Genomic DNA, 25,061 nt, shown 5'->3' on the forward strand with positions numbered 1-25,061 from the left:
TGGGGAGAGGAGGGAAGGGAAGGCAAGAGAGCGAGAGATGGGGTAGGCAAGCAGCCCCTTACAGTGTCAGGCATACCTGGCTGTTGCCAGGCAGCTATGAGGCAGAGCTTAGACAAAATGCTAATAGAAGTTAAAACCTTCCCAAAGCAGAAGTAATGATGTACACCTCTAGTCCAGCATTTGGAAGGCAGAGGGAGGAGGGTCAAGAGTTCAAGATCGGGCTGGAGAGATGGCCCCGTGGTTTAAGAGCACTGGCTGCTCTTCCAGAGGTCCTGAGTTAAAAAAATCCCAGCAACCACATGGTGACTCACAACCATCTGTAATGAAATTTGATGCCCTCCTCTGGTGTGTCTGAAGACAGCTACAGTGTACTCATATACATTAAATTAAAAAAAAAAGTTCAAGATCATCCTCAGTTGCACAGTGAATTGGAGGCTAGCCTAGGCTACAAGACTATCTCAAACAAAATGTCCACTAAACCACCTGTAGGGCTGGGAATGAAACTCAGTTGATGGAGTGTCTATCTGATATGCATGAAATCCTGGGTTCAGTCCCAGCCACTTAATCAGGACTGGTGGAAGGGACCTGCTTGACATAGAAGTTTCAGGCTGAGGCAGAAGGCTCATCCTTGGCCACCTGATGAGAGGAGGCCAGTCTGGACTACGAGAGCCCCCCCCCCCATGCCCCGTCTCTGTTTACAAGTTATGTTACTGCGTGTGGGTGGCTTCCTAAGGTGAAATTCTGGCTGGAGTTATTTCAGGGGCTTGGCAACTGTGGGAAGACGGAGCAAGCTAGAAATAGACTCTGATTTGCCTCAACATCTGTAATTTTTCTTGAAATAAACACTCAGCTCTTAGGAGGCTCTGGTGACCCTATATCTAGCAACAGAGGAAGTTCCTGGGGGCTGGGGAGGTGGGACAGCTTCTAGCCCTAGGGAAGATTGTTTGAGGAAGAGCCTGGGAAAGTCGGTGCCTCTCTGGAAGCGGATGACATCCCTGCAGAGCTGGTGACTGGCACTTGAGGACACATGCAGGTCCTAATTGCGGTTCTGCCCACAAAGTTGTATTGGTTGCAGCAAGCATGTACCTTCCACCCATGTTCCCCCTTAGGTCCAGGGCAAAGACAACTAGTCTGAGTCTTGCACTGCCTAAGTTTGATCCAGAAATTAGTAAAATTTTAGCATCAAGCTTCTTCTCCTTTCAGGACCTTGCCTGATGGAGCAGGGGAATTGGTATAGACCTGCAGGGAGCCTGAAAAAAGAGCAGCTAGCTGTGTGCGTGTGACCATTAGAGGATGTAGAGGGTTCACAGACTGTTAGGTGCTATCCCTTTCTCGGACACTGTGTCAAGGAGGACACTGCAGGACTGGACATATCTTCCCGTCTGCCCAGTTCTAAGGACATAGGTAGTTTGTCCTTAGTTGATGTGACTAAAAACCAACCGGACAAGAGACAGGTGTGTTTCAGTCAGGGCCTACTGAGTGCTGGTTAGCTGCCTTCACACGTTTGGACATTAGAGGAAAGGACTGGAGGGACTAGGGACATAAGGACTCTTTGAATGGTGGGCAGAGCCAGAAGACATCGACCCCCCCTTTTTTTTTCTGAAGCAGGGTTCCGCTATGTAGTTCAGGCTGGCCTGAGACTCCTGAAAGCCAGGGTTACAGCTATGCCCCACCATGCCCAGCTGCCACATTCACTGTCCAGTCACCAGCTACTTTCTCAGGACACAGTGCTCACATTTGATAGCGACAGTTTTTGAGTTCCTTTCTTTTGGATTCACTTATTTTGGGAGTGTTGGTTGGAATGCAGCTGCACATGTGAAGGTTTGAAGAGAACCTTCCAGAGTCGGTGATCACCAGGGACAGAACCAGGGTAGCCCAGAGCACGGGCACAGCCACAGACTTCTCTGCGGCTTCTGTCCCGCGTCATTCGGCTGCCCAGCAGTAGCAGTTAAGAGTGTGACTTGGGTCTGCCCTGTGAGTTTCACAAACCTAGAATCTTATGTAAGCAAGTATGAGGCTCTGATATTGGAGGGGTGAGGGGAGATGGGAGATTCTCCTACCCCCAATCCCCAACCTCTTAGGCTTCCGCCATAGTCAATGGTTAGGAACACTACTGCACTTCTGCTTTCTTCCACTAGGGGCCGACATCTCCCTCACCAAGGTGCCTGGGGCCTGGGTGTGGCCAGGGCAAGCTAGGTGCTGAGGGTGCCTGGGCCAGCTGGTATTTCCAGAACACGGCCCAAGGACATGTGGCTGTTCTGATCTTGTGAATTAAGAACTTTTCTGCAACCCCAGTACCAGGAGAGCCAACCTCCCGGTTTGGAGCCATGTTACCTGCTTTGTCAAGAGTGTCGGAGCCAAGGAAATACCTAACTCAGAACCAGATTCCTTTCTGAAGGAACAACCACGTCCTCAACATGCTGGAAATGGCTTTCTGAAATTAATCTTTTGGTAGCAACAGTCGCCTGGTTCCCTCCAACACATTGTCCCTGTAGAGAATGGTAATTTACTTATTAGCCCAGATCAGCCTTGAACTGGCCCTCCTGTGTCCGCCTCCTGAGTATTACAGGCTTTCAAAGCCAGCTGTGGGACCTTGCTCCCCAACAACCAGCAAGCCAGTGGGTATCAGGCACGTGCCACCCACCCATCTTACTATGTAGTCCTAGCTGGCCTCAAGACTTACCACGTAATCATGCTGGCCCGGAACTCACAGAGATCCTCCTGTCTCTGCCTTCTGAGTACTGAAATTAAGGGTGTGTGTCAACACTCCAGGCTGCATGTGGTCCTTTAGAGCCAAAGGGTGCTGCCTTAGCTTACAGATCTAGCCTAGTCAGCAGGAAGAAAAGCTTAAGTAGAACATGACCATGTCCTCTGGCCGCTTAAACTCCCACACACGTCAGCATCCCTGAGGCCAGAGGCCAAGTAGCTGGAGGGGGGGGCAAGAAAGGAAATTCTCACTTGCCAAGGAGCCATCCTCCATCAGCACCCCTCCCCTCACATGCCTGCCATTCCTGGACACAATGTGTCACTGTGATAGGACTTGGAAGTGACATTTATAGATAAGGAGGTCCCTAGCCTGTCCCTGGGTACAATAACTCTTCTTGAGTTTACATAGAAGACAGACCAGAGGTCAGCCATCACTCCTGGGAGTTTCTGTGACTAGAATCCCTCCTTTCCTCCCTCCCCCTCCTGTGTGTGCACACACTTTAATGGGTGTGCCCATCAATTTACATGTATAGGAGACCAGATCAATATCATTGGGTATTACCCTCTGTAAATATCTTAAATTGTTCGAGGCAGGTCCCACTATGTAACCTTGGGTGTCCCGGAACTCAATATGTAAACCAGGCTGGCCTTGAACTCACAGAACTCCATCTGCTTCTGTCTCCTGGGAGCTGGGATTAAAGGCGTGTAGCTCTGACTTTCTGAGCCACAAGTGGGTGGCTGGGTTTTCCTGCTTTTGTGCCCTCCCCAACTTTAGAGTTGAGGGTGCGGGCACTCACATGCTGTGCTCAGCTTTTCACCCACTAAGCCATCCCCCAAGGCCTCACGACAGACAGAGAACCATGTACACTACAAGTTATACTTTATTTAACATTGAGAGGACTAACATTTAATTACAAGGGTGAGCGTGCCTTCCACGGAAAGCACTTTGTTTGGTTTTAATTCCACCTCCAGAGACACCGGCAAGTCCGAGACCTGACAGCTGTGAGAGCCTTCCCAACAGTGCCAAGCCCTCAAGGCTTAGTATTAGCGCGCGCGCGCGCGCGCACACATACACACACACACACACACACACACACACACACACACACTTGCACATACAGACAACATGCACGCACACGCATGACTTAGAAGGTGCTTGATGTCGGGCTAAAAGAGAAGTTGGGGCCATTATTAGAGACATTCTGAATGTTATACGTACAGACAAAATCAAAAAGAATCACAAAACTTCAGTTTCTGGAAAAATACTGGCAGGAATGGAATTTTTTTTTTACTTCATGGGACATTCTACTTTCACTACAGGTGTCACCAGAAGGCGTCCGGCCTCCCTGTGAGTTATTTGGGCTGGTCCCACTGGCTAAGCAAGCTCACTCAGCCTAGAGGGAGGAGCCATTGCAGCTTCATGTCCTGCACAGGGGGAAAAAAAAGCGGTAAATGTCAAGTTCCTTTTATTTTCGTCTCTAAGTCATCTGCAGGGCAGGTTCTTTTACAGTGAGTCATTTTTGTATCAGCACACTAGCAGCTAGGGGTGACAGGCAGTGGGTCCTGGGGACAGGGAGTGTAGAGCTGGGGAAATCCTGCATCCCCCCCCCCCCCGCAACCGGTACAATTCCACAGGATGTCCACGGCAGACCGTCTATCTCAGAGAACGGCCTGAAGACGCTCATCCTCCATCCTGTCTGGATGTAGGTAGTACAGGAAGTTAAAAAAGAAGTGAGGGGACACGGGGAGACAGGCACAGGCTGTAACAGTCATTTGAAGATTGGCAGCTTCTCCAGTTTACCTCTGTGGCAAGAGCCTGTCTTGTTTTTCATGCATTAATGAGATCTGTGAACAGACCCGTAAAAACCACTCTGGCTCCTCATGGAGGGGACAGTGGTCAGCCCAACTTGGTGAAAATCAGAGGTCCTAGAGACAGATGCCTAGACCACAGGTCAGACTAACCGTGTCAGAGCCGAGGCCCTGACAATCTCCACTCTTAGGTACCAGGCTTCCAAACCCGTTCCTTGTGTGAGTTCCTCACAGGGGCCCCAGAGGGGAGTGTGCTGGACCCTGGGCTTGGCCTTACTTGGGAGAAGACAGGGTCTTTGCCTGCTCTTGAAAGCCCAAACCAAGCCCTTGTCAGCTGCTCCTCACCGTGGTACCCTCCCCTCAGTGAAGCTGACAGTGCAGTTCTGCAGGGCGGTACCCCAGCCCCACTTTGGGGAGAATGTCTGCATTTCCACAAACCGTGGACAAAGCACAGGCCCAACCCTGAGGACCTGCCCTCTCTGTCCCCGTCTCTCTGGTTTTGTTAAGACTCCAGTGTCTTTGATCTTCTGACTTGATGAAAGCTAAGCTACCAGCTGTCCAGAGGAAGATGCCAACTTCCTCAAGCTCCTGCTTGTGGGGTGCCCTTCACAGGGGCTTGTGGCCAAGTCTCGAGTGCCTCCGTACTGGGAAAGGAGAGAAAGTGTGGCTCTAAGGTTCGAAGGACTGCCTCGGTTCTCCCCCAAAGCTCTACTATTCTAGGAGGAAAACAGCTTCAAAAGCAAGCTCCATCCATTTTCTGGGGTGTCTAGAGAATAGGATCCAATGCAGAAGCAGTGGCCAGAGCCATCGGAGGGACCACAGGAGGCACAAGGTCTTTGGTGGGAACACAGGAGAGTCCTCAAATACTACTTATGGAACTCAGCAGGCTCTCCTTACAGTAATGAGCTAGTGTGGGTGTGAGGCCCTCCATCACAAGGTACCACGAACAGGCGGACAGCACTCATAGAAGGTAGACACAGAGAAGACAGTGGGGCTGGACCACAAGCTGGATTTGGGACTTCAATACAGACCTTCTTGGGTCATGTAGATGATTTAGAACCAGAGTGTGTGTGGGGGGGGGCCTGGGTGCCCTAGTCCTACCATAGATCCCCTGGTGGAGGATGGGAGGATGGAAAGTAACAGTGCTGGGTGACAGGGAGGGCCTGAGGCAGCATCCTCTGGAGAGAAGGACACATTTGTTGATGAGTCCCAAGAGACAGATGGATGGTAGGTGGGCACTCAGTCCACCTGCTGCACAACTGGCCCTCCTTGTCAGGATTCTGTTAGTCACCAGGAAACCAGCGGCGACGGTTGGCAAAGGCACAGTGTGAGATGTGCAAGGAGTGGCCAGGCGATGAGCAGGTGGACTGGGAGCCCAGAAGGAGCAGGGACACGGGGCACAAGTCCAGCTGTTTTGGTGGCCTGTATGCAAAGCGAGTGAAGTAGACAACCCCCGTGGGGGGCTGTGGAAGAGAGAGACCCGTGCCATACAGTGGCAGAGGGAATGGCAGAGCAACAGGAGCATGCTGTGGAGGAGAAGGGAGACAGGCTATGGGGACCCAGCTTGCAGGTGGCTTTGAGGATGCCCGGCCAGCCTGAGTGGTGCTGGAGGCCTGTGGGGACAAGTGGGCTTGACGATGGTGGCTCCTGGGAGACTCACGGGGAACTCTGGCCATGTGCACCGCCTTTAGGAACCTACGGCACAAAAAGAAAGAAGAAAAAGCCCGAGTTAGAGGAAGCAGCAGGTGAGAGGCAGGCTGTTTGCCACCGGCAAACTGCTTGCCCTGGGGAGGAGGGAGGGGTTTGAGTAACCACAGTGGCTCTGCCGTGGGGAGCTTTCGAGGCTTTAATTGGTTTGGAGACAGGTTCTCATGTATCTAGGATGGCCTCAGATTCTCTACGTAGCTGAAGGTGAACTCAAACTCATGGCCCTCCTGTTTCTACCTCCTGCACTCTGGCATGCCTGGCTTTTCACTTCCCATGTTTTGCTGGCCCCATTTCTGGACCAAAAAGAAAAAAAAAAGAAAAAAAAAAAAGAAGAAGAAGAAGAAGATTGATAAGGTCGCCCAGTTGCTCATCTTCCTGACAAACTGAATTTTTTTTTTTTTTTGTGGGGAGGGAGGGTCTAGGATGGTATGAGGAAGTTAAAGGGTAAATTCTCTCTCCCATTGCAATTGCAGCTCTCTGTGGTGAGCTGGACCCTTTGGTGAGAGGGGAACCTAAGGCTGCCCGGGCCTCATTAAACACGAAAGCTCTCCATTGCTAGAGGCAAGGCAAGATGCAGGAAAAGCAGATGCTCCGAGCCCTCAGGGCAGGAGGGGTAAGAACGGGGAGGCAGAATTATCTGAGGGGGGAAAAGCATTTGGCTTGAAGAGTCCTCAGTACTAGAGATGAAAAAGTTACACTTATTACAGAGAAGAATGTTCTTGAAAAAGAGAAAAATCACTTAAAATACACAGCACTGAGAAAAATAATAATATTTATTAGTGAGGCAGATACGAGAGCACCACCGGAAGGTGACAGAGAGACTTTTCTCTTTAGGGGAAGAAGAGAAAGACAAGTCGTGATGGCCATATTCAAATGACTTACTCAGAGCCCAGGGCTTTACAATAAAGTCAAATGCGCAGCAGCCCGCCGGGGACCTAGCTACAGTGCAAGGGGCCAGGGGCCTCCCCAGCAGTCATAAAAACAAAAAGGTGGTTAGGCAGAAGAATAACAAATAAGACAGACAGGTAAAGGTAAAAAACAAATTAAAACAACAGTGTGCAAGGCAATCTTCTAGGTTCCAAATCGCAAATATACAAACACGCCCTGTGGCGAGGATCACAGAGTGGGGTCAAAAGCCACCGTACTGCAAAGGGCTGGCGGGAGGGGGGGGGGGGTGGGGGGGGTGGGGGGGGGGTGGGGGGGGTGGGGGGGGGTCTAAGGCTTTTGGCAATGCTTAAGTACATCACTGATACCACAGAGAGAGAGAAAGTGCCTTGTGTTTTCTCTTAAAAATCTGAGAAGTGCTTTGAGTTTCTGGGAGTTGGGGAGCTAGGCCCACTGTGGGTGGAGGCAGGAGGCCGGGGTCTCGAAGAGGCTGGGTGGGGGTGGCTCTGGGTGGCTGCTAACCTCAGGCTTCTCAGGCTCAGGCAGCTTGTTCTGAGACAAGATCTTACTCTGTAGCCCTGGCTGGCCTGGAATTCACGATGTAGACCAGGCTGGCCTCCGTCTGGGTCCCACGTGCTGGGATTCCAAGTACAGACCGTTACACCCAACTGTCTAGTTTTTAGTTTTTTACGTTGAGCTGCGTGTACTTTGTGCACACACGTGCCATGGTGCATGAAGGTCAGAGGTCAACTTCTGGGACACAGGTCAACTTTTGGGAGTTGGTCTTTTCCTTCAACCACGTGAGTCCTAGGGACAGCACTCACATTCATCAGGTTTGGGGACAAATGTCTTCACCTACCAAGCCACCTTCCCCTGACCACACCTCCAGTCTCCCTTTTTAAACAGCAAACTACTGGAAGGAATTTCTGTGTTTACCACTGAGGAGACAGAAACTACAAAGTATCATTCATTCAATTTAGTCTAGTTGGACTCATTCATCTGTTGGGATCCTAAGGTAGTCAGCTTAACACACACTTAAAGGAGGGCCTACACAAACCAGGGAGAAACCCATCCGGTTCACCCAGCAGGCTGTTCACCAGCTGAACCTCTCTTTGAGACTTTTAAGACAGTCTATCTTACGTAGATCTAGTTGTCCAGGAACTCGCTGTAGAGACTAGACCTATCTTGAACACACAGAACTCTGCCAGTCTCTGCCTACAGGTCAGAGTGGCACATGCCTTTAATCCTAACACCGAGAGGCAGAGGCAGGTGGATCTCTGTGAGTTTAAGTCCAGCCTGGTCTACAGAGTGAGTTCAGGATGTCCAGGAAAGCCAGGGCTATACAGAGAAACCCTGTCTAGAAAAACCAAAAAGGAAAAAGGAGGAAGAGAAGAAGTAGAAGGGGGGAGAAGAGGAGAAGGAGGAAAATAGAAGAGAAAGAAGAGGAGGAGGTCATGGTTGAGAAGTGAGTTCAGGATAAGGAGGGGCTTCTCTTTATATTCTCGGTCATTCTAGCCACCTGGTCATGTGCACAGTTTGTCCTTCCTACCCACTCAGAGGGCTCTTTTGGGGTTCAGGGTACCTGCAGGAAGAATTGAAATTCTGTTCCTGAAGGAGCCCCACAATGGCTGACTTTAAAAGCACGGTGACAGCAAAAGTTACTCAAAGGAAGTGTGAGCCAGAAAACTGATGTGTATTAAACACATCAGGCGGGCTGGGTCAGCTTGCTATTCCAGAGACTACACTAGACTGTGAGGCATGGCTGCTGGGGCTTTGGGAAGGACATGTGGATCTCTTTGTGCCGCTTTTATAACTGCCAAGAGCCAGTCACTGCTGTGAAATATTATCTTTTATCTCAGCTATCATGAGGCTGAGGCAGGGGAATTGTGAATTCAAGGCTAGCTTGGGTTAAACTGCCTCAAAAAAAAAAAAAAAAAAAATCCCAGCACCGAGGGGGCAGAAGTTGGTGGTCTCTGGGTTCAAGGCCAGCCTGGTCTATATATGGAGTTCCAGGACAGCCAGGACTACACAGAGAAGCCCTGTCTCAAAAAACAAAACAACAACAAAAAAGGGGAAAGGCCCAAAGTGGGTGGATGCTTTCTCCTTTCTACGCATTTACAGTTGGCTCTGGACGGCCTTGAGGTGGGCTGTCCTGATGGGTATCATTCAGTCCTGGGCTTGGCAGCTGCCTCTGCACATGCCCAGTGTCACTCTTCCCTCCCCCACAGCATCGATACTGACTTAAAAATGCAAATTCCCACATGGCCCAGGTTCCTTTAAAACACTAAGACAAAGACCGTTTGCTTTGTTCTGGCTGTCATTAGGCAGGTCAAATGTGCCAGAAATCCCAAGGCGTCTGGTAAATTCTAACTTTGGGTCTTACAGATGTGGAAGATTTAAAAAGGGAACCAGTCTTCCACTTAAGAAGGGGGCACGTTGAGTCCATTGCTTGCAATGGCTGACAAGCTACGGCTCACGGCAAAGCTGCCCCTCTGGCCATGGACAGGAATGAAACCAAGTCTGAGAAAAAAAATCATGCCCACAGGGGCACTGGGGCACCAGCTGCAGCACAAGCTTGCCCCAACAGCTTGAAGAGACAGACTACCGTCAGCCCGGTCCAGGTCCATCAAATGGAGCCAGAAGATGAGTCAAGATTAATCGCTCAAGGAGCATGTTTCCCTGGACCTCTTTTGGTTGTTTGGGACACTCCGACAATAAAGCCGAAACTTTCAGGATACTCAGTGTGGGCGGGGAGGTGTCACTTCCATCGATGAAGGGACTTTTATCCATTATTTATTTTTACTAGGTCTTACTCTGTAGCCAGGCTAGCCTGAAACCTGTAGACCCCTGACTCGGCCTCCTGAGTGTTGGGATGATAGGCACGAGCTATCACCATACATTTAACAAAATCTACGTATTTTGTTGGACGGAATGGAAACGCTGATCAGATTCCAAACAGTACAGTTGTAAGCTGGCCGGTGGCAGTTCCGCACACAGCCCAGCCGGACAAGCGAACTCAGGCCCGAGACGCCCCCAGTTCCCGAGCGTTTGAGTCGCTTGCTCTCTGCTGACCTCTTGAAGGCCTGTGACAGCCACAGCGGTGGGGAGAGACAACTCCAACGCTTTTCAAGGTTTTTGTTTTGTTTTAAGTGGATTAAATATAAGTCTTAGCACCTTTGGCGTTTTTGTCTAGACAGACTTCGACGTAGGAAGTGGGGACGTAACCCTCCTCGTCTTCGTTTCTGCGGATGCGAGTCCACCCATCGCCTTTGTCCTCCTCAATCACACTCAGCGTTTCTCCTTCAACTACAGAAATGGTGCCTTCATTCTGGCCTGGAGGAGTAAAAAGAACAGTGAGGTCTCGGGCAGCGCCGGGCGGGGGTGGGGGCGGGGGTGGGGCGGAGTGTGGGCATATTAGAGTCAAGATGAGATCTGTACACAGAATGTCCCCCTCAGTCCTCCATGCATGCTGGGTCCTCTGCCCTAAGTGCTTTCCTTCTGCATGCACATCTCTAGAAGCCTCCTACAGTCTGTGTGGGGTCCTCAGTGCTGCGATTCTGTAAACCCCACCCCACAGTTACCTGGCAACAGCCAGGTATGCTCCGCCCCAGTTACCTGACACTATAAAGGATGCTGCTTGGCCCTCCTCTCCCCATTCTCTTCCCCCCTCTCTCTTCCTGCTCACAACTGGCCTCTACTTCTCTTCTCTCTCTGCCCCTACTACCCTCTTAACTCCCCTCCCCATCCCTGAATAAACTCTATTCCGTACTATACCGCTGGGTGGCTGGTCTCTCAAGGGGAAGGGATTCCCAACAAGGGTCCCCAGAGCCCTGTGCCCCCAGGCCTCAACACACCTCCATTGAGCATATCCCCTCACTCCATCATCTTTTCCCTCAGGTCCTCAAGTCTCCCTCCCATCCCCCACTGGTGCCTCCTCACAAGCCTTGGGCAATCTGCTCCTCTTAAGCACTCCCCTCAAGGGTCCTCCCGCAGCTTCCACAGTGCCCTCATCTCTTTCCTCTCCTGGCACTTTCTGAAGTCAAGGTTGTCCAGTAGCCTAGGAGACCCAGGTCCTTGCCATGGCATCTCCAGGATCTAAGGATGAGCCCTCGGGCTAGCCCTGGCTCTCTGCTACCTTTTGCTTAGCTCTTTCAACCACAATATGGTTGTGCCCTCTTTTTAGCCAAGGCCTCCAGACGGTTCTCTAAGATCATTAAAAGCCAGCAACACCGATGGGCTGGTTTGGGGAGCATGTGATGGTTAGTTCTGTCAGCAACCTAAAGCCTTCTGGGAAGAGGTCAGTAAGGAACTGTCTTTTTGTCCCTCCAATTTCTTCTGTGTGGCTCTGGCTGTTCTGGAGCTCTCTCTGTATACTAGACCTGCCTCTGCCTCCTCTGTGCTGGGATTGAAGGCGTGTGCCGCCATCACCTGACTGTCCAGAAGCTGTCTTAATCACCTAAAGTAATCATTTAAATCCCTGGGTTAGGTCCTGGCTGTGTGAAGAGTAGAGGCTGGCTTGGCCCAGGCATGACCAGCTATTTCCAGTCCTTCTACCATGGCTCCCCTGCTGTAAGACGGCTGGGTCCTGGCCTGTGAGCTCAGGTGAACCCTTTCTCTGCTGATAGCTTACTGTCAGGATGCTTCATCCCAGAAATGAATCAGGCCACTGATGTGCTGGTGTAGGGGGTAACACAAGGCACAGCTTCACTGAGGATGCTCCTGGTACAGCCTTCATCACAGTGAACTCCCTTGGTCCTCAGAGGCCAAGAATCCGGAAGGATTAGTTGGGTCACTCATCCTAGGGCTTTATGCTTCCCTGAGTCCTCACCTCTTCTCTCACTGCATCATGTCCCGGAGGCATGATGCTGATGCCCCTCCCCCCATTACCTGGCTGATCCCACCTAGGGGACAATGGTGTGCCTGCAGCTTAAACACCATCAGCAGCTCCTTAGTGCCGGTCAAATGAACATGGCGCTCTTTCTCCCACCAAGGCACTCTATTCCTCACCCTGAGATGTGTGTGTGTAATGTGTGACTAGAGTGTAGTGAATGTGTAAGAGTATGTAGTGTGTGTAGAGTATAGTGAGTGTGTAGTGTGTGAGTGTGTAGTGTGAGTATGTAGTGTGCCTTGGGTGTTAGTGTGAGTGAGTGTATAATGTGTAGTATGTGTGAATTGTAATATGTAGTTGTGTGTGACTGAATAGTGTGTGAGTGTGTAGTGTGTGAGTGCATAGTGTATAGTGTGGGTGAATGTGTGTGAGTATGTAGTGTAAGAGTATTTAGTGTGTGTAGAATATAGTGGGTAAGTGTATAGTGTATGTGAGTCTGTACTATATGTAGTGTATAGTGTGTGTGTAATGTGTGAATGTGTAATGTGAGTATGTAGTGTGTGTAGTGTATGTGTAATGTGTGTGAGTGTGTAGTGTGTGAATGAGTAGTGTGTGTGTAGTGTGAGTATGTAGTGTGCCATGGGTGTGAGTGTGTAATGTGTGTGCATGTGTAATGTGTAGTTGTGTGTGAGTGTGTAGTGTGTGTTGGTTGTGAGTGTGTAGTGTGTGTAGTGGGTGGTCAAAGGTTGCTGTCAGATGTCTTCCTTATTGATTTTCCATCTTATTTATTAATTTAAATTTCTTTTGCTGGAACTGGAGAGATGGCTTAGCAGTTAGGAGTGCCGGCTGCTCTTCAGAGGACCAGGGGTTTAGTTCCTAGCACCGATGTGGTGGCTCACAATCATCTGTAACTTCAGTTGCAGAGGACCCCATGTCCTCTTCTAGCTTCAAAAGCACCAGGCACTAACACAGTTCACAAATTCACATGTAGGCAAAACACTCACACGCATAGAATAAATAAACAAATTTTTCTGTAGTCTTATGTGTATGAGAACGGTGATCCTTGCGAGAGGGCACAGCCTAGTCAGTTTGGGAAGGCAGAGGGCATCCCATGGGCAGCGGTACCTTCAAAAGTGTAGAGGGCCTTGCAGGTCCCTATGGCAGGAAGTGGTTCCTCATCATCAAATTCATCATCGAAATCCGTGGCCAGAACCCTGTGCTCGCTTTCCTGGCTCTGCTCCTCTGTGTAACTACCATCTGGGCTGCTCAAGAGAGGAAGACACAGAGCAACTATAGCGACCAACATGGAGACTTGGGTCTGTCCCACCCCCAAGGAGCAATGCTCAACCGGGCTGCAGGAGCTGCTGCTGCCTCAGACCACCAGACTGGATGGTCAGCTGAGATATTCTCAGGTTGGACGAACCAGAGGCAGTAGAAATAGGCACCCTTGCCTTCTGGCCAGGAGGGATTCCAGAATTTAAAACTAAGTACAAAGCCAGGCTGCCCCTCTGCCAGAGGCAGGGCCTCCCAGGTACTGTACCTCTCCCGGTCCTGGGCGCAGTTAGTGACCGTCTGGTGTGCCTGGCCGTCATACAGTCCGCTCTGCCGGCGTGCCTGCTCACTCCGAGCTGGGAGTCTGCCTTCCACCTCGGCCAGCCAGGCCTGGAAGCAAAAGCCACAGAAGACTTAGACCTGGGCTAGCCTAGGACACATCATGAGCCATCAGACCTTCACTCGGAGCTGGACAGTCAAAGCCATGCTGATGTCTCAGACCCTGCAGAGGTGAGCTCACAGGCAACTGCTTCCTTCTCCTGAAAGCTGGGGGAGGGGCAGGAAAGCCCCCACTGACCAAATTTACCAATCACCTCACACGGCAGAAAGCAGGCACCACTGGGCCAAACTCTTGGGCAGCCATGTAATCACGGTAAATAACTCTGTACTTCCTTTGGACTCAGTCCCATGGCTGTGAGGTCACCCGGGGAAACCCCACACCCCACAGCATGTCAGTCGGGTGATTTTCCTCTCCTGGGACACAGCCCAGCACTCCCACAACACCTACCACTGAAAAGGAGGAGGGTGGGGGGGTTCCCCTGGGGACCTGCCCTGAGACACCCTTCCCTTTCCCACTTCTTCCTGTTCCGAATACCTCGAATTTGTGAGCCTCCAGCCGAAGTTTTTCTATGTTCTGGGTGACTTCGGTGAGTTTGTGGTCCAAGCTGGCCGGGTCTCCCATCTGAGGGTTCTTTAGGTACACATCTTTCATTTTGGTGATGGCATCTCTGAGAAAGGGGTAACAAGAACACAGGGGACTGAGGCTGGTGCCAACAGGGGGTTGTCACTGACTGCATGAAAAGCCCAAGGTCCTTTCCAGAAATTCTATCCCTGACATCACAGGCTCTGCACCACCTCTGACTCAATTTCTTACCCATCTACCCTGCTTGCTTGGTGACACACACTGGTCTCAGGACCAGGTGGGCAGGGCAGGAGGCTAGCCTGGGCTACACAGTGAGACCATCCCTTCTCCGAAGAGGATTCTCTCTCTTCAAAGGTTCACTGACTTTAGTGTGTGTGTGCGTGTGCGTGCCACACAGAGGCCACCAGAGGCAGTCTGGTGCCTGCTTCACTCTTGTCTCATTCCTCGGAGGCAAGGCCTGGGGATGCTGTTGACTCCGAACACCTCAGAGCTTGGGTGTTTTGAGTGCTGGAGTCTGAACTTGGAGCCTGTGATTACACAGCACGGGCTCATAGCCGCAGAGCCATCTCTCCAGTCACCCCAGTTGTTTTTGAGTCAGCACCTCTTACCAGCAATGGGGTTCCAGACCCTCACTGCTGTGCCTGGCTTTTTACGTGGGCACTGGTATCAGAACCTGGTGCTTCATGCTTGCGCAGGAAGCACATTTCCCAAGGACACTAGTAAAATTAGGAAGGATGCCGCCTTTACTATTCTCTTTTTATTCTTCTTAAAAATGTTTTATTTTAGTACGTGTGGAGGCTGTCTGTGCACAAAAGTGCCCATTGAGGTCAGAGGCATCATCAGACCCTTTTGGAGCAGGAGTTACTGAGTTGTGAGTCAGCTGGTGTGGGTGCCGGGAACAGATCTCAGACCCTTTGCCAGAGAAATACAAACTCTTAAAGCACAGATTTCCAACCCCCTTTTCCTTTTTTTTTTTTTTTTTTTTTTTTTTTGAGACAGGATCTCACTCTGTAACCCAGGCTGGCCTCAATGGCCATCAGCAATCTTCCTTCCTCTCACTCCCCTATGGCTCCTCTCTTCCATCTGTAATGACCTGAACCTGCTGTCCCTTCCCTAGCTTCACGAGGAGGTGCCCCAGTAGTCTCACTTTGCTTTTTGCTTTTTGAACTTAACTTTATGTGCCTGCTTTGTTTGTATATGCAATGCCTATGTGCAGTACTCACAGAGACCAGAAGAGGGCACCAGACCCCATGGAACTGCAGTGAGCCTCCATGGGTGCTGGGAACTGAAAACTCTGGTCCTCTGCAAGAGCCACCAGTGCTCTCAACAGCTGAGCCCTGTTCGTTTCTATTGTTTTGAGATAGGGTCTCACAATCTAGCTCAGGCTGGCCTCGAACTTGTGAGCCTCTGCCTCAGCCTTCTAAGTGATGGGATAGCAGATGTGCCATCACATCTCGCCCTTTTAACTTCCTTTATAGTGTGTATCAAGAGCTGTGAATCTCTTTCGGCAACCACAGCTTCAACTTTTTCTCTTTTTTTAAAGATACAGTCTCAAACGGCTGCCACAGTTTCAGGACAGTGCATTTATACACAAGATTGAAATGTTCTCTGTGTACTGTGATACAGTAGAGCAACTGCCTAGCGCGCAACAGGGAAACCCAGCACAGCCTACAAACCAAACCAAACCCCCAAGTCCCAAAGAGATGCTAATCCTTTTCCTTCTTTTACAACAACAACAATAAAACAAACAAACAAACAACCCTTTTAACCCTTGGGGAAAAAAACTCCTAAGGCTCCCTGTACCCAAGGCAGAGCTGTAGGCAGAGCAGAGCAAACCAGCTGCAGTCTGTTTTCCCCAACCACTAAACCTCTCAGAGAAAAGACAGCACATACGGGGCTCACACCTGTAATCCCAGCCCTTGGGAGGTTGCAGCAGGAGGATTGCTATTCTGAGTTGAGGCCAAGCATGGGCAACGTAAGGACTCTTTCGGAAAGCTAACAAACAACCTCCAAAACAACAAAGGTGTGCTGGGATGCTTGTGCCTGGAGTCTCAGACAGCGGGAGTCAGATAGGCAGGAATCTGAGTTTAAGGTCAACCTGATTTGCAAACAGACAGATATACAAACAAGAAAAAGGAGAAGATGACAATGACGGGAGGGGAGGGGACAGAGGAAGGAGACCTGAGAATTTGCAGGAGGACTAATATTTAATTATCCTCAACTAAAAAGACAAACAGATTTTAGACTCAAAGGCAGGATGTGGAGGAGAGAATCCTGCTATTTTTCATCCTTTGTACAAAACCAAAAAACCCCTTTGACCCCCGAGAGAAAAGTCCTAAGACTGCTCATGTCAAGGTGATGTGACCGATGCTAACAAGAACGTCACGAGGCCCTGACAGCAGACCCTCACCCGTGAGGGAGAGCCTAACACTGAGACTGTGACGAGACCCCAGACACAGAAGACATACCGCTGACCAGCAGCTAATACCGGAAGGCAAACAGCAGGAAATGCCTGCTGTATGACCTCGAGAAAGTGTGTACCCTTTGCTGCGCCTATGTTGTGGTACAATGGAACTGCCCCTTTGCCAGCGTGTCCAGAAATACAGAGACAACCTGATGGTCTGCTTGGAGAGCCATGGATGCCTGCACTCCGTGTCCTGACGGCCATGTTAGCCTCCGCACCTCGAGGCTGAGGGAAGCTCAGGTTGCCTCTCCAGCCCGTGACCCTGGGACCCCAATATCTTCCTCCCATTGACTGGAAAAGCAAACAATACCCCATACATCCACTCAGGACGAGAGACCTAGGTCAGCTAATCACGCGCATTTTGTTTCCCAGACTCACAATACAGCCGCTGCAGAGAAACCCAGCACTCGGCTAGAAACAAACAAAAACACCTGCCAAAACTATGCCCTTCTATCTGTTTTAGAGGCTGGAGAAATGGCTCGGCAGGTCAAAGCAGTACTGCTTTATCACAAGGACTGAAGTTTGGTTCTCAACTTGCCTGCAACTCCAGCTCCAAGAGATCTGATGCCCCTTCTGGCCTCTGTCGGTACTGCATGCATGCAAGCATATGTACACACACACACACACACACACACACACACACACACACACACACACACACACACCATGCAGACATGCACATCCATCTTCAGAGTTCCTCTTTCCAGACTGAGCTGGGGTTCTCTGACAGGGCACACCAACCCTTCCTACCTCTGGTCTGTCTCCTTTTGGATTTCTTTGTTGAGATCGTCGACTTTCTGCTGTAGTTTTTTCCTTCTCTGCTCAGGCGGGAAGTTGCTGAAGTCTTCCGGTGTGACACCCTGCAGACACAAACATAAATGAGACTCGGGAAAGCCTTGAGATGCTCCTGGGCAGGAGGCAGACCAGGCCTGCAGACCTGCAGAGCCAGCTCTGCTTCCTGTCGTACCAGCTGAGATGCAAGAACCAAACACATGCAGACCTCGGAAGTCCCACAAACCATTGCGCATCGTCTGCAAGGGCCAGAGCGCCACAGGGAAGGCCAGGGGCAACCACAGTGCAGCGGGAGAGATGAAGGAAGTGGGTCTGACCCGAATGGGGACCCGTAGACATAATTAGAGATGAGTGTGTTTGCATTCTCTGACTCTTCCCATCCAGTAGGGAAGCGTCCATAGGAAGTGATGCTTCTGTATGTAACCCAGTCTCTGTCAGTACTGTGTCTAAGTCTCTGCTCTGCCCTTCACCGAAGCATTTCTGTCTCTCCTCTCAATGACAGACAGGCTACCCCTTTCCGGGACCCCAGCATTACTTCCCAGTGTATAAAACCAACCTCCTATGCTTCTTGTCAGAGTGTGTGGTAACACACCCTGACTCTTTTTTTTTTTTTTTTTCAGGGTTGAACCTGGGACCTATGTGTACTAGGCAAGCATTTTACTTCTAGGCTACAGTTTCAAACTCACAGCAATCCCCCTGCCTTAATTTCCTAGGTACCGTGATTATAGATGTGAACTACCAGTGTGTGTGTGTGTGTGTGTGTGTGTTTGTGTGTGCTTGCATGTTCAGTGCTTAGAGTCCAGAAGGGGGCACTAGAGTCCCTGGAATGAGTTACGGGTAGTTGTGAGCTACAATGTGATGGAATTTGGGTCCTTTGCGGTCTCCTAACTACAGAGCTATCTCTCCAGCCCTAGCTCAGCCAAGTACTTGCTGTGTAGGCTAGGTTGGCCATCAGTTTGAAGCAGTCCTTCAGACTCAGGCGGGCATGAGTCACCACACCTGGCTAGGATTCTCTTTAAAGATCCTATTGCATGCTTGCCTCTTGCTTGTACTTTCAGTAGATCTCAGGAGCTGGTCTTCCTCCAAGGACCGCCTCCTTGGCTTCACTGCGCTGCAAGGGTTTTTCCTTGAGCAAGGCCGTTTTCATAAAGAATGAAATGTATTCAACGGACTCAGAGAAAGCCAGGAAATTTACAAAAAGAGAGTTTACTTGAAAACCTCAATTCTTTTCAAACAAGAGTGAGACTGACTTGTGGGGGGGAGAACAAAGGGGGCCCAGAGAACGTGATTCTGGAATCCAGAGGGATTTGCCAAGCAGCTTACTTGGGGGCTTGTGATGAAGGCTTCTAGGCTGATTATGAGAAGCTGCTGGCCGGGAAGCACATGAGTCAGCAAATAGCCTGCCTCTTAGGCCAGGTAGCGATCAGCACTGCACCCTGAGACACCCTGGGTGTGTGATGGGTATGTGAGCGGGAAAGGAAAAGGATGGGTAATATTCCTGTCACCAAGCCAAGCATGGTCCTGAAGGCCAGCAGGAGCAGAGGCTCCTTCAGTTTGATGGGAGCTGAGGTGGCTTCCCTCTCCCACACATGCTACTTGAAAACACCACTGTCTAGCTTTCTCCTCAATCTAGTTAAGCATTGAGCTTGGAGGGAAATCCGTCTTTACAATTTTTTATTCATTTTGCAATTTGTGGGAGTCAGCTCCATCCTTCAACCATGTGGGTCTCCAAAATGGAACTCAAGATTATCAAGCTTGGCAGCAAGCACCCCTGCCCCCATGTGAGCCATCTTGGTGACCCTGATATTTGTTTCCTAGATTGTGGTGCACACACGTGTGGCATGTGTGTGTGTGTGTGTGTGTGTGTGTGTGTGTGTGTGTGTGTGTGTAGGTCAGAGGACATCTTCCTTATCTTCTATTTTGTTTGAGACAGGGTCTCTTGGTTGTTTTCCATTGTATACTCTTGTCTCCGAACAGGGTTCTAGGCTTACATAAAGGCCTGCCTGCTGCTGGGCTTTTATACGGATTCTGGAGATTTAAGTTTTGTTTGTTTTGTTTTGAAATCTCAAACATAACAGATTCAATGCAAGTCACAGGGCTGTGTCAGTCAGGTGATCTGGGCAGTGGCCAGAGAGCCCTCTAGAACTTTCTGTAATGGTGGGAACATTCTGTGGCTGCACTGTCTGGTACAGCAACTGCAGGCGACTGCCGGAACTTGAGTGTGGCTGGCTCAGTGGTGACCTGAAGCTTCTGAATGTACTTAGAATATGTCTGAGGCTTGGACAGCATCTGAATGGTTACGGAGATGCCTGTAAGGAACAGCCTGGGCAGGTGGTTTGTGACTGGCACAGAAGAGACAGCACTAGTTACTTATGGCAACAAAACCATCATCTTCAATTGATAAAGTGTCCACCAAACCGACCAGCCAGATCCCTCTCTGGCCACCCGGGCTATAGGGTCATTTCTTAAAAACAAGTCACTGGAAGAGCCTCAAACCTTGGTTGCTCTGGAGATCCAGGTCAGCAGCTACTCATATAAACTCTGGATCTACAGAAAGGGCGTCTCACCCATTTAGGCTTTTGAAGTTTTGTTTCCTCAAACTGAGCTCTGACAGGTGACTCACTCTGTGCAAAGGGGCTCTCGTTTCTAGCTCTGAGTCACCAGGGATGTCTCTGACACAGCTAGAGTGGCCCAGTTTGTAGAATGGTGGAACCTGCCCTGGAGGGTGCGTCTGCACACACCCAGGTTAGAGAGATCTGTATCCAGCCTTGCCCCATCTTCTGACGGAACTCACACGGCTCACAAGCCCTAGGTAAAACAGGCCCTTCAGATGTCTGCTTTTACAGCCATCCATTTTCTACCTGGTATTTCATGTCTGTGTTCGTGCTCATGGTACACGCAGAGGCTACATACTACAGCAGGATGTCATGTGTCATTCCCTCTGGGACTCACCTATCTCCACCCTCAGTGCTGGGACTGAAGAGTACCTTGATGGAATTGGGATCTAAACACATCCTCAGGCTGGTAAGAGCAAGAGGCCCTACCCACTGAGCCATCTCTAGATGCCATGGAAGCAACAGTTCATCCCCAAGCTGGTGAAAGGATTTGTATCTCAAAAGGAAAGACCGCTTAAAGTAATTCAGCATTCAAACCTCTTCCCTCCCTGGGCGAGACTTCTCTTGACTGCAGACTCTTCATATCTGAGGTTTCATTTTTGAGCAATGTTATTTAATAATTTTTTTTTTCATTTTTTGCTTTGAGATTGACTGGACTGCGGGTAAAATACAGAGTCAGTTGGGAAATGACGTATGTCCACGTGTGCTTGTACATGAAAATCACAGTCACATGCCATTGTCAGGACATCAAGAGCAGGGTCCCCAGCAAGAGTAATACCCCCAGTATTCCTCGATGGTTAGCTAACACAGTCCATCACTCTGAGGAATTTGCTCTGCCTTGACCTTCAGGAGGATTCCAGGAAATCCAACTTTTGTGTGTGTGTATGTGGTGTTGGGCTGAAACCCGGGACTTTGCCTGTGTTAGGCAGACGTTCTACCGCTGGGCCATGTCCTCAGTCCTCATTCATTCTCAAAGCACAGTGGGTTATGTTGGTTAAGATTTTCTTTTAATAAATTGAACAGTTACTGAGGCTGTTTGCTGGAGCTGCACCATGAAGAAGAAGCAAGGCAGACTGACGCTAGGTAGCCAGCTCAAGCAAAGATGGAGGAGGGAGAGTTCCCTTTGTCCGTTAAAGCATCTGTGGCCCCTGGAAGCAGCTTAACCCAATGATCCCACAGAAGACCGTAGCTTCCCACCGGTCTTCCCTACCAAAAGCCTGAGCAGTCATGATGGGCGTGACATATGGCTGAGTGTCTCCTTCAAGTATTCGAACTTGTATTCCAGGCTGGCCTCGAACTCACAGAGATCTGCCTGCCTCTGTCTCCCAAGTGTCTCCTTTAGGCTCCAAGTTCTGTTTTGTTTTGAATTTGTGTTTTAAATATCTACTTCGGTGGCTCCCAGGAAGGGACACCTTCCAACTCGTTAAATGTATTTTGACCCAGAATGATCCAGTAGGAAGATCACCCCCAATTTCTGACATTTACGTTCAGATGAATATAGATAGTTGATCAATGCTTGGCAACTCTACAATCCCCACAGTTAAAAAAAAAAAAAAACAAATCATGTTAAGCATTAATTTTCTTAGTGAATAAGACAGTCACGCAACCAGAGGTCAGATACACACCAACAAAAGCGCCCACAGGAGAAATGAAAATGAACTGTTAATGTTGGAGGCAGGGCTGCATAGCACACACGGCACACACCAGAACCCAATTAGACCAGGAACATGCACGGGGGACATTGTGCTTACCAACTTGAGAGAAAGCTTCACGGAAAATTGAAGAGGTAACAAACGGGAAGAGAGAAAGAAAGAGAGAGAGAAAAAAAACACACGTCAGAAGAGGAGGCATTTGGGCAGTCTGACAGGACTCATAACACCAGATCCCTGCTGACTTGTGAAATGGCCAGGCAGATCTGTGCAAAAGTTCACAGGAGGAGTTGGTGGAGAGAGAAACTCTTCTTGGCATCTTGGGTACTAAAGGTGTGAGGAGGGTCTGACATGGCCTTGCAGAGTCACCTCCCACTGGATGCCTATGAAAATCAGCTTGCTGGGGAGGGTGACTTGAGGAGGTGCTGGGAACAGACCCCAGGGCCTCAAACCTGCTAGGTATATCAGTGACACATAATGACCCTAAAAGGAGAAGAAAATGCACAGCACTTCTCTCCCAGGACATCTTACGCACAGTCTTTTTACATTTTTACTTTTGAGACAGGGTTACCCGATGTACATCCTGGTTGGGATGGCCTCATGTTTTCAGGGAGCCTTCCTTCCCTTCTGTCTCCTGAGCTGGGGTCATTGGCAGCCCCTCCTCTTTGTGTTTAGTCTTTATTTTTTTAACATTAGCTTAAAAATACTCATTTTTTACTTGTGTGTGTGAGTGAAGTGTGCACTCTAGGGCATACACAAGCTCAGCTAAAAGAGCAACAGGACCCTTGGAACTGGAGTCATGGGGGTATGAGCAGACCTGTAGGTGCTGGAAACAGAATTCTGCTTCTCTAAGAACAGCAAGGGCTCTTAACTGCTGTGCCATCTCTCCAGCACCCCCTCCCTTACACTGATTGTATGTGGGGTGCGTGTGGGGGGGTGTGCACCCATGCCACAGTGTGCATGTGGAGGTCAGAAGCTAGAAGGCCTCTTGACAGCAGGATGAAGATGGCCAGACAATGTGATCTCCAGAACTGCATAGATGTTGTCTCAAAGAAAAACAAAAAGTTGATACTGCTTTGTCTATAGGCAATCACTTTGTAAAGAAACTGTTTCCATGTAGAAGGAGGAAATTGATAGGAAAGAAATGATTGGGCAGCTTTTCAAGAAGCATCTGCAAAGGTGTGGCGTGAACCGGTTGAGCCTCCTGGAGCTAGAGCACAGATTGTCTGTCATAAGCTGAATTCATCATTCATTCATTCAGACAACACTCACGGTGCATAGACACCCACAGAGCACCCTGGCAGACACTAGGGTTTCCTCACACACAAGCTTATTGCTAAGTTCTAGAACCTGACTCACTATTCTCTATGGGGCTCCTCTCATGACTTGAGATTATAGCTGAGCTCTCCTGGCACCGAATTTGTAATCTCAATAGGAAGGTTTCCACTTCAAAATAAGAACGAGTGATTAAAGCTGAAATACCTGCTCCAAGAGAAACAGGAGATACTAAATTCTCACACTCAGGTCACTCAGGTTTTTTTTTTTTTTTTTTTTTTTTTGAAACACCAAAAGTCTCCGATTCCATTTTCTGAAGTGGGTGGTGACAGATCACCTGCCAGAGGTGCCACCTCAGTGTGTGGAATTCTCTTTGAAGGTGACTGAGTGCTTTTCAGGGCTTAAGTCATAAAGAAGTCAGACAATTAGGTCACTTCTGATTAGAAAGCAAGTCTTCTAGGAGAGTAATGGCAAAAGTCCTATGGAGTATTTGACTAGACACTAAGGGACCAAACGCCATCAGCTTCAGGTGACAGAGCCAGCGCGTCCATGAGTCATTGGACGGTCACAGCTACTAACTTCAAGCACAAAGACAGAGGGCGATAAGTGTCTGAGCAGATACGAGCTGGCAAACTCTCCTGGAACTGCTTCGTTGAGTTTTTGTTCTCCAGGCTGTGGCGTGACTCCCTAGGGACCCATCGGCTCCAAACACAGATGTGGGTCCCTGCTTGGTCACATCACCATGCCCTAAACGGTTGCTTTCTGTTGACTACACTCAAGAGCTGTATTCTGTGGGTAAATTTCTGCCATAAACTCATATCCAGGGATATCACAGGTCTCTGAGGCGGCAGTTGTAGGTTCTTTAAAGATTTTACTTAAAGAACTAAGACAAAAAGTGGGCACTCGGACAGTGAGTGTCACCTGGGCACTGGATGCCCATTAGAGGGCTTGGATCTTTCTACACAAGCTTTGGAGCTAAAACAACTGTTGAATTTATACAGTAAGACTCCCTCCTTGTCCCGCAGAGTTTTGTTTGGTGGGTAGAAGTGTTAAAGAGTGGCACCTGTGTCCCCAGTCTTGTCACTGCCCAAGGGGTTAGTGCTTTGGCTGTCACTGTCTGATCTGTATCACAGGCAGACTTCCAACACAGTCCCTAGCCTCCGAGGCATGCATGGGTTTCCCATGAGTACTTTTCATGAGCTCTTTGTGATAACATAGAGGTCGAGGCTGCCAACAGCCAGCAAGAGAACAGCGTAAGATAAATACAAAGGGAAAACCGCATAGTCACAGCGTCACACGCAACGATGAACACCCAAAGCGTCTTGTTCTGCTTTGGTGGCTTTCCTAAGATTAACTCGAAACTGAGGGAAGTTATCCCGTTTCAGCTAGGCAACTGCTTTGCACAGGCTCAAAAGGAAATCCTCACTCAAAACAATGGAATTACCCTTTGTAGAGTCAAATTCAGGACATGATCTATCCTATCCTATCCTGTCTGTCTGTCTGTCTACCTGTCATCAACCAATCATCCATCTCTATGTATCTCTATCTACCTAGCCATCCATCTCTCATCTACCTATCTGCCATCTATCAATAATCTATCCCTCTACCTCCATCTATCTACATATCTCTTTATCTATCTATCCATCTATCCGCCATCTATCATCCATCCATCCATCCATCCATCCATCCATTTCTAGCTCTCCCACACCCCTTTGGCTTTCCCATCATGTAGCTCACATTGGCCTCAAACTCCCTGTGCAGTGGAAGACGACCTTGGCCTCCTGGTCCTCCAGTTCCCACCTCCCCAGGTCTGGTATCATAGGTGTGTGCCTTCACACACATCACTAAGGACACACTCTGTAATCTTTAGTGACTTGTGTAAAGATGGAACAGTGACAGTCTGGCAGTGTAAACCCTCTGTAAATACCATAAAACATTTAATCTTGTTTAATTATTTACAAATAAACTAAGTTATGCTAAGAAATGTTTGTACACTAAGCCAGGTGGTGATGGTGCAAACCTGTAGCCTCAGCACTCAGGAGGCAGGGGAGGGCAGATCTCTGTGAGTTCAAGGTTAGACTGATCTACACAGCGAGTGCATGGACATACACAGTGAGACCCTATCTCAAAAAAAAAA

General features: G+C 49.4%; 1 protein-coding gene across 4 annotated transcripts in view; it reads right to left on the minus strand.

Moving 5' to 3' along the window:
- Positions 1-3,606: 3,606 nt before the first annotated feature.
- The window catches only part of FNBP1 (formin binding protein 1), a 107,404-nt gene continuing 85,949 nt past the window's right edge, over positions 3,607-25,061 (minus strand). For 3 of the 4 annotated variants that reach the window (XM_080928207.1, XM_080928206.1, XM_080928204.1), the window contains 5 exons: positions 17,344-17,453; positions 14,082-14,214; positions 13,476-13,597; positions 13,061-13,197; positions 7,484-10,440 (listed from right to left, as the gene is read on the minus strand). In XM_080928207.1, the coding sequence (XP_080784333.1) occupies positions 10,262-10,440; positions 13,061-13,197; positions 13,476-13,597; positions 14,082-14,214; positions 17,344-17,453 (681 nt within the window). In that variant the 3' untranslated portion in view covers positions 7,484-10,261. Of the gene's footprint in view, positions 6,211-7,483; positions 10,441-13,060; positions 13,198-13,475; positions 13,598-14,081; positions 14,215-17,343; positions 17,454-25,061 lie in introns of those variants that run through there. The other variant, XM_080928205.1, reaches the window with a different exon arrangement.

Source organism: Micromys minutus (genome assembly GCF_963924665.1).
Source record: "Micromys minutus genome assembly, chromosome: 13".
Taxonomy (NCBI): domain Eukaryota; kingdom Metazoa; phylum Chordata; class Mammalia; order Rodentia; family Muridae; genus Micromys; species Micromys minutus.